At 45.6% G+C, this 13,110-nt stretch overlaps 1 protein-coding gene across 1 annotated transcript in view; it reads right to left on the bottom strand.

The window, feature by feature from the left end:
• LOC144786174 (voltage-dependent T-type calcium channel subunit alpha-1H-like) overlaps positions 1–13,110 on the bottom strand; it is a 1,055,750-nt gene that overhangs the window by 270,857 nt on the left and 771,783 nt on the right. Inside the window, exon 19 of the mRNA XM_078665169.1 lies at positions 10,753–10,937. Within this exon, the coding sequence (XP_078521295.1) occupies positions 10,753–10,937 (185 nt within the window). The remainder of the gene's footprint in view (positions 1–10,752; positions 10,938–13,110) is intronic.

The raw sequence follows: 13,110 nt of genomic DNA, 5'->3' as shown, positions 1-13,110 counted from the left end.
ATGGAGAGGGGCTATGAATGGGACTCCCTCCATGAACAGAACTTCAGCCCCATGGACCTCATTCTGTAGAGGCAGTTGCAAGCGCAGCATCCTGGGAACCCCATCCCCTGGGATACACAATTAGGAGAGTGCCAAAGGCAGGTTGCAATCTTGGCCCCAATAATCATGTCTTGATGGGGTAGATGCCCCAACTCTTCGCTCCCTGTGAGCACAGGCAGGGCACACTGGATTACTCCAGCTACCTGCAGGAGCACAAAAGAGAAGCTGCTCTCACCCTTCGAATGCACAAATCAAAAATCTGCTTGCCCACGGCACAGGAGCCGCACGTGGAAGTGCCAGAGGGTGGCAGGAGCAAAGCGGCCGAACAAATAGTTAAGGCTGTGGGTGCTCTGTTTGGGACTGGGGCACCCAAATCCAAGCAAAAGGAACATAGCGCTGCACCACAAAAAGGATATAAAAACAATAAAAATCCACTGCTCTCGAGAGGAAGGCCCAATAATGCATTGTGAGGGGGTCTATTTACATACTTTTCTTCTTTGTGATGCCCCAAGGTGGGGCAGTGGCACCTCCAACCTGGACCCAACATGGCATGGGGGACTGCAGACGTTGCAGCAGCACCCAAGGAACAATTGTGAAATCCTCATCTTACCTTTCATAGGGGATTGTATCCCTGACCCCCGCACTCCTATCTGTTTTGATGTTTAGCTTCATTTAGGTCCCCCCTTTTACTCTTCTATTGAGTCTCTTCCTCTTCTCCTTTTTTCTGCATTTACAAAATAAATCTTTACTACATCTCCTTCCTCCCTTTCCTTTCCTTCCCTTCCCTTCCCTACCTTTTCTCTTTTTCCAGCATTTACAAAATAAATCTTCACTACATCTCCTTCCCTTCCATACCTTTTCTCGCATTAAAAAATGCATTTTCAATACATTTCCCTTCCCTTCCATGTTCCCTTCCTTCCCTTTTCCCATTCCCCTGCCTTCCCTTTTCCTTTCCCCTTCCTTCCCTTTCCCTTCCCTTCCCTTCCCTTTTCCCTTCCCCCTTCCCTTTCCCCTTTCCTTCCTTTCCCTTCCCTTCCCTTTACCCGTCCCTTCCCTTTTCCCTTCCTCTTCCCTTCTCTTCCCTTCCCTCCCCTCTCCCTCCCCTCCCCTTTCCCCTCCCCCTCCCCTACCATCCCCTCCCCACCCCTTCCCTTCCCCCAATTTTTCCCACTGGACAGGAATCATGCTACATTTGGATATCAACAGGCTTTTGTATATGAGGATTTGCTCTGATAGAGGAGTAAAAGGGGGTACCCTTCATGAAGCTAAACATCAAAACAGAGAGAAGTGCAGGCAACAGACTCAGCAGCTGCCAGTACCACATACGTGCGCTCAATTTCAACCCATCTCCTGACTTACTCCCTAGTCTTCTGCTCTTGTAGATCTGCAGCCAATTTAATTACTTTTCATTAGCTGCTGAGCTTCCCCAGTGAACGGAGATATGACTCAGATTTCTGCCTCTTCTTGCCCTTGCTTACCCTCTTGTCTGCTATCATCTGTTCCTGCACGTAATCAAAGTTCAAAGTAGCACATTAAGAAAGCTGTACCAATATTGTTTGTTTGTTTTTTGTTGTTGTTTTTTTTATTGTTTTATAGAGTGCAAACTTGACCCAAAGGGTATCAGAGCGTTTTACAGGGTAACACAGCAGTGTACAATAGGCAAGGAATCACAATAGGGTAGCGGACATGTATGAACAGTTTACATATAAGTAACTCCAGATAAGGCTCCGGATTTCTTGAAGAGGTAGGTCGATATTCCGAAGGCAGGCGCTAGTCCGTGTTTGATCAAGGTCTGTGTATTGGTCAAGGTCTGTGTATTGGTAGGAGGCAGCATTTAGGAGAGGATTTTACCCATAAGGAAGGTTTTTGACTCCTTTTTGAAACGTGCCACAGAAGTGATTCTTCTGATGGCGAGCGGGAGAGAGTTCCATATTCTTGGAGCGGATTCAGAGAAGGCCCAGTTATACGTTTTTTTTTTAAGGGGGGGGTTTCGGAACCGTGCAGATTGGAGTATAAGGTCTCTGGCGGAATGGGAGTTTCTGCTTCTGCCGGATACCACGAGTTTCTGTGCAAGGTAAGCAGGAGAGTTTGAGTATAAAGCTTTGTGTGTGATACAAGCCAGTTTGAGTTATATTCTGACCTCGAAAGGAAGCCAGTTCAAACTTTCAGGTGAGGAGAGATATGGTCAATTTTTTTTTAATTGTAAGAAGTCTGGCGGTGGCATTAAGGCAGGCTTTTAGGGGTGCCAGGGAGATCTTGGGTAAGCCTGAGAGAGTAGAACAGCCATATTCCAGTCTAGAGATTACTTGCGCTTGGACTGCGCTTTTTAGGTGAGTAGTGTCAAGGAAGGGTTTCAGTTTCCAGAGGTAGCTCAGGTGGAATCTGGCTGATTTGGCCATCGAGTTGATGTGGTCTCGCATGTTCAAATTGCAGTCAACGGTTATTCCGAGAGATTTAGCTGACTCAACGATGGTCGGTGGGCAATCTAAGCCTGTGATAGCCTTGATCCATATCTGCATCTCGGGATTGGTTTTTGGAGGGGAAATTAGGAGAAATTCTGTTTTATTGGCATTGAGTTTAAGTTGGTTTGAGGTGAGCCAAAGGATGGTTGATTTCAAGGCCTCGTTCAGGGAGAGAATATCCTCGAGAGAGGAGGCTTTGATGTAGAGCTGGGTGTCGTCAGCATACATATGGTAGGAGATATTTGCTAGCGTAGTACTTCGGCAAGTGGTTCAAGGTAAAGGTTGAAATGGGTAGGGGACAGGGTTGATCCTTGAGGGACTCTACCTTGACCGGGGAGGGAGCAGATAGGTTGCCGTTGATTAGGAATCGCTGCGATCGGTTTTGGAGGAAGGATCTAAACCATTCTAGAACAGAGCCATCCAAACCCATCCTCAGTTTGAGGCGTTTGATTAGTTTTTTGTGGTTGACAGTGTCGAAGGCCGAGGATAGATCTAAGAGGATTAGAAGGCACATTTTCACTTGGTCCAGGGCTTGGAGGGCATCGTCAACGATGTGGAGGATGGTCATTTCAATGCTGTGCCCTGGTCTGAATCCAGATTGGAAGTCATGGAGAAAGTGGAAGTTGTTGATGTGCTGATTTAGTTGCTGTTGTACACACTTCTCCAACACTTTGGCTAAGAGGGGGATGTTGGAGATAGGTCTTAAGTTGTTGTGGATGGCTGGATCCAGCAAAGTTTTTTTCAAAATGGAGAGGCCTTGGCCGTCTTTCAGAGAGTTAGGAATGGAACCCTGCTGGATCGAAGCGTTAATTATTGTGGTCCAGATAGGAAAAATGGATTGGGCGACAGCCTCTAGGCAGTTGGAGGGGAGCGGGTCATTGAAATGGTTATTCGGGTTTAGGGACAATAAGATTTTAGATACAGAGTTTTCATCATAGAGGTTGAAGTCAGTCCAAAGTGCTTGATTTTTTGGTGAAGTCTGTGGGGGCGTTGCAGGAGGAGGGGCAGGCCAGGAAGGGATAGAGAGTGTATGGCGGCACTAAGTTTATTTTCTAAGGCTGCAACTTTGTCCGGGAAGAAGGAGGAGAATTCCTCAGATGATATTAAAGCCTTGGGGGTTTCTTTTGAGGTTTTGACCAGTTTATTGGATTTGTGTTTGACCAGATCGAAGAGCTTACCAGGTCTGTTCTTGGCGTTCTCAAGTTTGGATCTGAAAAATTCTATTTTTGAGTTCAGGATGTTCTTGTTGTAGACATTTCTAGCCTGGCGTAGAAGTTTTAGATGTGCGGCGGAGGGGTCCTGTCTCCAGTTTCTTTCGGATTACTGGAGGCATCTCCTCTAATTGTTGAGCGGTCCAGTGAACCAGGGGTTCCTGTCTTTGGTTTGGGTTCATTTTAGCTTTAGTGAGGCTAGGTCATCCATAATGTTCGAGATAGTTGCAGAGTAGTGGTTATTGAGGTCATTGACCGTAGAGCAATGCGAGCAGTACTCATATGTCAGCGCTATGGCAGATTTTTTATCACTTTGCTTCCAGATGCAAGAAGCAGGTATCCCCGCTAGGTATAACTAGGCTAGGCCCAACTCGTCTGCATATGCATCTCACCTTCCCTGGTTTGATGCATATATTCCAAAACATGAAGGAAGGAAAAGACACCCTGGTGAAGGATTAAATACATTGCACTGGTGCCAGTACTATTTTGCACCAACATTTTGTCCAACTAATACACCGAAACATGTTTTTTTCACTGGTCAGGCAGTTTCTTTTGCACTTGTAAAGAGGTGCTGGTACGATTTATGTGATCTATGCACAGGCCAAAGTGGTATCAGAGTGGTATCAGAATAGAATTGTCCGAATGTCGTCTGACATAAATATTGTACCCTTAATATCATCTATAAAAGAACCACCCAATTGGAGGTAATAATAAAAAAAGTAACTCCCTGGAATAATTTTTTGTAAAGAGATGCAGACATGATTGTTCTGCGAGATGACATTTCGCTATGCGCTATGCACTATTCTGATATACAAGTGCCCATACCTGCGCAGCCCGCCCAATTATTTATACACTAGCAGCCCGCCCCAGCGTTGCCTGGGGCAGAAGGGGGCTGGGGGCAGCATTTCTGATTTCGGCAGCGTTGCCCAGGCCAGAAGGGGGCTGGGGGCAACATTTCAGGCTTGGGTGCACTCCCGCCCTGGCCCCCACCCGCCCCGACATTGCCCAGACCGCCTCCCGCCTCCCGCCTCCCTCCCGTCTCCCTCCCGCCAAACCGCCTCCCTCCCGCCTCCCGCCTCCGCCTCGCCTTTGCCTTACCTGAGCCGCCACTCTTCCCCGCGCTCCGGACTTCACCGCCACTCCTCGCTGCTCGTCACCGCTCCTCCTCGTCATCACGCATGTTGCGGACATCGCTAGGTCGCGGCCGGCGCTACTTTTAGGGGACTACTTTGTTTTTAAAGTTAAATTTTTTAATTTACGTTTTTTTTATTTTATGTAGCCTATGTCCATCTACACACCCTGAGGATTACAACAATGTATTGGGTGTGTCGATTGGCGCTGTGGTTCCCGAGTTTACCTTGCCAAAAGGTTTCTGTTCTCTCTTTATAGTAGTAGTATAGATTGGAAACCCTTCCTCAGCTATTGATAATTCTCACTATGTTACCAAAAAGCTGCTGTTTTTTCATAAAACATTAAAAGCAATAAGATAATTTAGAACTAAATAGGTTTTCGGCTTTAATATTATTTAATGTGATGATTATTTCTTTATTTATCACTTCCTTTCTTTGTGTGTGTAGATTGCTTTTTTAAACAGAGCTGGATGGTGATACAGAGAATCACAATTTGTCTCCTACCACTGTTCACACTGCCACTGCCATGGCAGTGGCGATGCTACCATCACTGTCATACTAGTGAGCCTCAATCCTGCTCAGAAGTCACTCCACACCCAGTTGGTGAGGGTGACCGCCATGCTTTTCTATAGACAATACCGTTGTGGAGGAGGGGAGCATAATGGCCTCATGCAGAGGTTTGAGGTGATAGGCCACCTGAAAATATTGCCAGTTGCCCTGTTCACCCAGCCTCTTGGTTCTCCCATCTCATTCAGCAGGGGAAGAATCATTGTGTTTCAAATGGTAGATCCACACACGGCGCTGCCATTAGAAACCTTGTCGTACTGGTCGTAGCGGGCATCGGGCATTTTACCGGTGGGCTGGAAAGGTGGGGGCCGGTTTTGGAGAAGTGGTGGCTGTTTTTGTAACGGGGCCAGTTTTGCAGCAGTGCTGCAGTATCTGACCCCCTGTAACAAATGCAGCAGCAGTGCTTCCCCCCATCCCACCCCAGGGCCGGTCCAACTGAATTGCCCAGTTCTGTACTAAGAAAAATAGTCCTTATATTCTGATTGACTGTGTTAAGGTCTTCCTAAGCTACTTCTTACCAGCATTTGTGAGAAGTGTTCCCCGGCACTGTTGTAACATAAGCTCCCGCAACCCTCACGGTGCTGAGAGGGGGCGAGCTCCAGCGGCTCCCTCAGCTCAGCACACTCACTCACTGGGTCTGGCATAAGTCAGTTTTACAGCGTGCGCGTTCACAATATTACACATGGTCAGGGCAACTGCAATTATACCATTGTGCAGCCATGGCGATTTTCATATACTAATAGATTTGACACATTTGACACGTAATGCATCATCTGCTGCATAATCTGCAAATTCTAATAAATAAAAATAGTTTTGAGCTCAAACGGTTGAAAAGTTACTTCTGTTGCTTATTGGTACATTTGGATGTTAAACTGGTTCTAATGAGGTGCAATCAATGTCCAGAGAGGGTTACCACTTTTAAAAATGATGAAATAAAGTACTACTATTACAAAATGCGCCACATTATGCCGCATAATTTGTCTTTTCCTGCCATATAATTTACTCAACCCTGCTGCATAATTTGGCGCTTTCCTGCTGCATAATTCCAGTGGCCCTGCACATGGTGCATGCATGCATGCTGCGAGTGCCGCTGCGTGGTTTCAGGGGGGCACATGATGGGGCTGGGTGGATGCGACTGCATTCTTTCATGCATACTTGCGTAGTGTAAACTGCATGTCCAGTGGCTGGTGGGACCATCATTGTCCAGCGGTCTGAGCACTGTGCCCAAGCTGCAGTTCAAAGGTCAGAGTGAAATGAGATGTGACGAGACGAGACGTACTCGCTGTATCACAAACATGTCTTGTTCTCCCTTCTCTGCGGTAGGGGTAGAGGGCTGCTGTATTTAGGGATCTGGGGTTGCCACAGCCAGGGCCGGACTGGGAACCAAAACTGGCCCTGGCAAAGTACTCGGCCGGCCCCCCAGGGAGTTGGGGGTGCGGCCGTGCTATTTGCCAGGGCCGGTTTTGGCCGATTTTATTACAGCTGCCGATTTTGAAGCTATGCTGCAAAAACGGTCCTGTAACATAATCGGCCCCCAACCCTGGCAGCCCACTGGCGAAATGCCCGGTGCCTGCTACAGCCAATCCGACCTGTATTTAGGGATCTGGGGTTGCCACAGCCAGGGCCGGACTGGGAACCAAAACTGGCCCTGGCAAAGTGCTCGGCCGGCCCCCCAGGGAGTTGGGGGTCCGGCCGTGCTATTTGCCAGGGCCGATTTTATTACAGCGGCCGATTTTGCAGCTATGCTGCAAAAACGGTCCTGTAACATAATCGGCCCCCAACCCTGGCGGCCCACTGGAGAAATGCCCGGTGCCTTCTACAGCCAATCCGACCCTGGCCACAGCCCGACAGGTACCTTGATTATGTAGACTTCACTTACCGTTCACGTCAAGCAAGGAACGGGCATAGAACGGAAAGGTACGTTTAATTCCCAACCTTTGAACCGCGACAGGCACAGATTGTCGCACCCATTAGGGACCGATGCAGTTTTCTGATACAGATAGATGCGCCATCTGCGAATATGATCATCCTAATTACCCCGTGTGCTGGCACATCTAGGCTTGTGAAAAAGATATTCTGTGTACAAACTTCAGCAAAACAAAATTGTAGCAAAAGCACCGAATGTCTAAATTCTGCATAAGTGTTTCTATGGTTACATTTGTATTATGAATGTGCTCACATCACATTCCCTTAATGTAAAAAAAATACCTTGGTGAAAGAGCGTCGTGCTGCAGAAACAAACACAATACCTAGATGAAGGCCGGACAGGCTGTACCAGGAGCCTGAAAGGCCACTTTTGTTACCGGGGGGACGGTTTTTTAGCAGTGCAGCAAGTTTAAAAGCACTGCAGAGTTCCTTTTATATCCAACAGTTTTCAGGCAACAATAAATGTGCCAAGATAACTCTGGCGATTAATGTACCTGCTGGAGAGAGATAGAAGTTTTATCTAGTGGCAGCTTTGACTCACCTCAGATAGGGCAGAGGGTTAATATAGCTGCTGCAAAGAACGTATACCATGCAGATTACAGAACAGTGTTTCACTTGCGATGCTGAGTAGGATGTGATTTTGTCACAAAGACCCTTTAGTTTCTGGGCAGTTAATAAATTACAATCATGATCTAGTACAGTGAGCTGTGAACTGCCATTAAAGTGCTGCATGCAAACTGCATGGTACAGGTTATAAAGTTATGTTTTTTCCCAGTCTTTGACTATCCTAATTTTACTAAAGAGGGTTTGTTTGGGTTGAAATACATTGTGATTAGTAAAGTGAACCCTAACCACTGTGTTACGTTCGGAATCCTGAATGTATGCTTCCACAGACCAAACACTGTTAAAAAAAGGTTACCAGTATGAATGACACGTGAGTCCTACAGCTCATAGCCCCCTTTGTCAGCCGCGGTCGGTAGTGGGATGACCTGCAGGGCGGTGACGTGGGGAGGGGGAGGGGCAGGGTGGGGGGTAGTAATGTATGGATTACAGAGTTTTACAGGTAAGTAAACATATAAATAAATGAAACTAATTTCCTTGCGTGCACTGCATCACCAAATGTGATGCAGTACGCGCAACAAAATTTGTTTTATTTATTTATATGTTTACTTACCTGTAAAACTCCATAATCCATACATTACTACCCCATCCCTGCCCCTCCCCCTCCCCACGTCACCGCCCTGCAGGTCATCCCACTACCGACCGAGGCTGCCCTTTGTCTTATGTAACATTTTCTATACACTGCTTTACACATGTATGATTCATTGTCTCGGTATGTTTGTGTGATGTAAAGTGCTCCAACACCCTATGCTGGTAAGAGGGGCGTTATCGCTGGTGTAACATATCCTCCGCAGCCCACATGATTTGGTGGGGACCCAAGCACCAGGTGCCCCCCCTCAGCACAGTAAACTGTACATGGATGGCGGGCCCCAGCTGAGAGCTCCTGATTGGGTCAGTGGGCCCTCAATGTACCTTGTAAGGGGGCCCCCTCAAGTTTTGTTACGTCACTGTTCTCTGGTCCAATCAAGCACTGAAGCAGCCTAACTTGGGCCAGAGAGGGAAAGAAAGACAAGACCCGAAGAGTGCAACGCATTAGATCCAGTAAAGAACATTTCAGCTTTCACAGTACTCCAAGACAATGAATTACTAAGTTCAGTAAAGAGAATGTCACCATTCGTAGGAATCTAAGAGCTTGAATTAAATGATCCAATAAAGAGAATGTCACATTTAATAGAAATATAAGAGAGTGACCCAGTGGACCCAATAAAGAGCATTATCAGTCCAAAGTGCACCTTGAAAGAGCTCTATAATGGTGGGTGACCTTGTTAAATCCTGTAAAAGTTCCAAGTGTGAGTCTTTGCATTTTTTTATTGTATGATGCTGTTCCTGCACTGGGAGTTTGCCTTTCAACAACAAAATCTCCCATAGTCGTTGGTGGGGGTGGTTGGAGGGCGGGGAATTCAACAGGGTAGAACTTCTTATGCATATATCTCTCTTTTGCCTTTCAGTATAACCTACTGGCAGCTGGTATAGCTCAGCCACGAATATGACATTCCTACCCATTTGGTGTCAGTCGGCCAGCCGGCTCTGTTAGGTGAAACATGATGGTTCACCGGACTGCAAATATAGTGGGCAAACCAGGAGTTTTGTGGACAGGATAGTCCACGATGTTTGTGGTTAACTCCCCTGACCGACTAACTCAAAACAAGGCCATGTTGTCATTTTGATGGTGACCACCGTCGATGGTCTCCAGATCCCAATTCAGATTAATTTTGAGATTTATTATCATAAGAATTATTTCTGGAGCAAAACTGTCAGGGGCCAGTGCTTCCTCCAAGCTGAATGAATCATTTTAAAGCTGCAGATAGGATTCCTGCTGCTCCACACTTTTTATACCTGAAAACTTGGCAGCATTATCAATGGACCTGGTCTACGGCCTTTGTGTTATAAAGGGTCCAATAAAGTAGCTCTCAGTTTCACTCTAGTGCTCTGATCTTAACTCAGGCCAGACCCACTGAAGTAAGTCCTGCATCAAGTGAAGAGAGACATAAGCTATTAGCAGAGAACATCTGCCTCAGGTCCGCCCTTCGGTCCACAGTAGAGATCAAGATTTTAGAGTCCCAAGCATAAACAAACATTGCAAAAAGCCTGTGGAAGATACATTTCCTAACAAAGACCAATAATGAAAGAACAGTAATACTAGGCAGAAATATTTCTTAGTACAGACCTTTGTGAAAGAGCTGACTACCACTGAATTCTGTTGAAGATATTGCCTGTGTCTCCATTACAGAATATAGTACCTGGTAAGTTCTTGGGAAATCATATGAATCCAAAGAAACAATACTTTCTGATACAGTCAAGACATGGCATGTTGAAAAGTGAACGGTATCTGGAGTGTGAATATTCTCCTTAAGCAATTTATAAATTGAACTCAAAATTTTCATTAAAGATTTTATATACCTGCCACACTACTTGAACAAAACACATCAATTTCCATTCAATTACACTATTCGCGTAACTATGTTGATTGCAGTTTTATTCTTCTAGAATGTATTTGGACGTAGTGTCTCAAGGTGAATGTTTTACCTTTAAATCATTATATTTACACAAATTAAAAAAAACCTTCTTAGCTACTGACATCATCAGTTGCTTTGAGATGCTCCATCAACAATGTTTGTTGAACTTCACATTACGTTCCAATTATCAGACCATCAGAAAACTTCTAATGAAGATCCAATGGAAACCCTTCATTAAGCTTAGCGTCCAGGTGTACACATATCATTAATATTACAATGTGTATGATGGTGGGCAAACATTCCAATACCACAGTTAATCAATTGAAAAGCTCGAAGGTACCGTAAAGGACGCAGAGTTCGCAGCAATCTCAGAACTCGAAGGATTCCCAGGATCCTGTTCCCTCCAGCAGAAGCCAAGGAGACGAGGATGTCGATGATCGAAACAAAGACCAGGACACCATCCAGGACATTCCAACTGCTTTGAAGGTAGGCGTTCTCACCGGAGAAGAATCCCAGGGCCACCACCTGCAATTACATTAGAAGATCTCATTCTGTGGTACCCCCTGAGCTTATCTAACTCCATTCATTCTTGGCAACATACGAACTTGAAGCTGGTATGCAACTGTCACTATGGAGATGTCAAGGATAAGGCTCACTTCCAGTACAGAAACTGCAGGTTTATGAGTGAAGGCTAAGAAACATTCACTGTAGAAAACAAATATGTAATGATATGTCCTAATGAAGAGACTACAATGCCAGGGCTAACTTGCACTGTAGAAAAAGCAAGTCTGTAGAAACATATCACCGTAACGAAAGCATGACATCGCTATCCTCCACTGTGGAAAATGCATATTTCTAGAAACCCATAATGAAGAGAACTGTAAGATCTGGGCTAACATCCACACTACAAATGCAGATCTCTATAAACCCATTAACTTAGAGACAGCAAGACTTTTAAGCGATAACCTCCACTATAGGACATGAAGGACTGTAGAAACATGACACTGTAGAGACTGCAGCCCGTGGAGGACCTCCACAGAGGAAAATGAAGAAATCCACCCACAAGACTACGAGATCAGGGCTAACCGTCCCTTAGAAAAAATCAGGTCATAGTATAGATGGCATGACAATTACTAAGCCCCACTATACAAAATAAAGGCTTTCAATGGTTGTCACTGAAATGACTGAAAGAGCAGGGCTACCATCCAATTTCGAAAAGTCAGGTTTATTGAGATATGTATCTGAAGACACTGTAGGGTCTGGGCTACCCCCACTATGGAAAATGCAGGTCTGTGAGTCTTGAGATTAAACGTGATGGATAAATGACATTATTCGCAAATGCTTGTCTTTGGGCACATGCCAATGTAGGAACTGGGGGCTATTCCTAACTTCCACTGTAGAAAATGCAGGTCTATGGATCCATATCATAGTAGAGCATTGGTGTCCAACCTAGGTCTAGGAGGTTCTGATTTTTATATTTATCACATTTTATGCAATTTATTTTAAGTGGATGTTCTGAAAATATTCCATTGATTTGACCCTTGTGGCCAACGTTGGACACCCGTGCAATTGAGAGTACAATTTGAGAATAAAGATCTGCTATGGAAAATGCACGTCTAAAGATATATGTCACAGTAGATACAGCAAGGCCAATAGCTCCATTATATAAAATGGTGGTCTAAAAATAAATGTCATAACAGGGACGTAAAGGTCAGGGCCAACCTGCGTAACAGAAAATGCAGACCTGTGGATACATTACACTGTGGAGCCTGCACATCCAGCTTTGACATTCAACACAGAACATGAGGGTTTGTGAGTACATGTCACCATGGAACCTGCACATCCAAAGCTGACCTTCGTCACAGAAAATGCAGGTTTGGGAACGCATGTCACTGTGGAACCTGCACATCCAAGACTGACATTTATCACGGAACATGTACGTTTGTGAATACATGTCACCGTGGAACCTGCACATCCAAGGCTGACCTTCACCACAGAAAATGCAGGTATGCGACTACATGTCACTGTGGAACCTGCATATTCGAGGCTGACATTTATCACAGAACATGTAGGGTTGTGAATACATGTCACTGTGGAACCTGCACATCCAAGGCTGACCTTCATCGCAGAAAAATGCAGGTTTGCAAATACATGTCACCGTGGAACCTGCACATCCACGGCTGACCTCCATCACAGAAAATGCAGGTATGCGACTACATGTCACTGTGGAACCTGCACATTCGAGGCTGACATTTATCACAGAACATGTAGGGTTGTGAATACATGTCACTGTGGAACCTGCATATCCAAGGCTGACCTTCATCGCAGAAAAATGCAGGTTTGAAAATACATGTCACCGTGGAACCTGCACATCCAAGGCTGACCTCCATCACAGAAAATGCAGGTATGCGACTACATGTCACTGTGGAACCTGCACATTCGAGGCTGACATTTATCACAGAACATGTAGGGTTGTGAATACATGTCACTGTGGAACCTGCACATCCAAGGCTGACCTTCATCGCAGAAAAATGCAGGTTTGCGAATACATGTCACAGTGGAACCTGCACATCCAAGGCTACCTTCATCACAGAAAATGAAGGTTTTGTGAATACGTCACCATGGAACCTGCACATCCAAGGCTGACCTTCATCACAGAAAATGAAGGTTTGTGAATGCGTCACCATGGAACCTGCAC

Source organism: Lissotriton helveticus, chromosome 10 (genome assembly GCF_964261635.1).
Source record: "Lissotriton helveticus chromosome 10, aLisHel1.1, whole genome shotgun sequence".
Lineage (NCBI taxonomy): Eukaryota > Metazoa > Chordata > Amphibia > Caudata > Salamandridae > Lissotriton > Lissotriton helveticus.
Note: the sequence above shows the minus strand (reverse complement) of the source record. Positions and strands in the feature narration are given on the sequence as shown.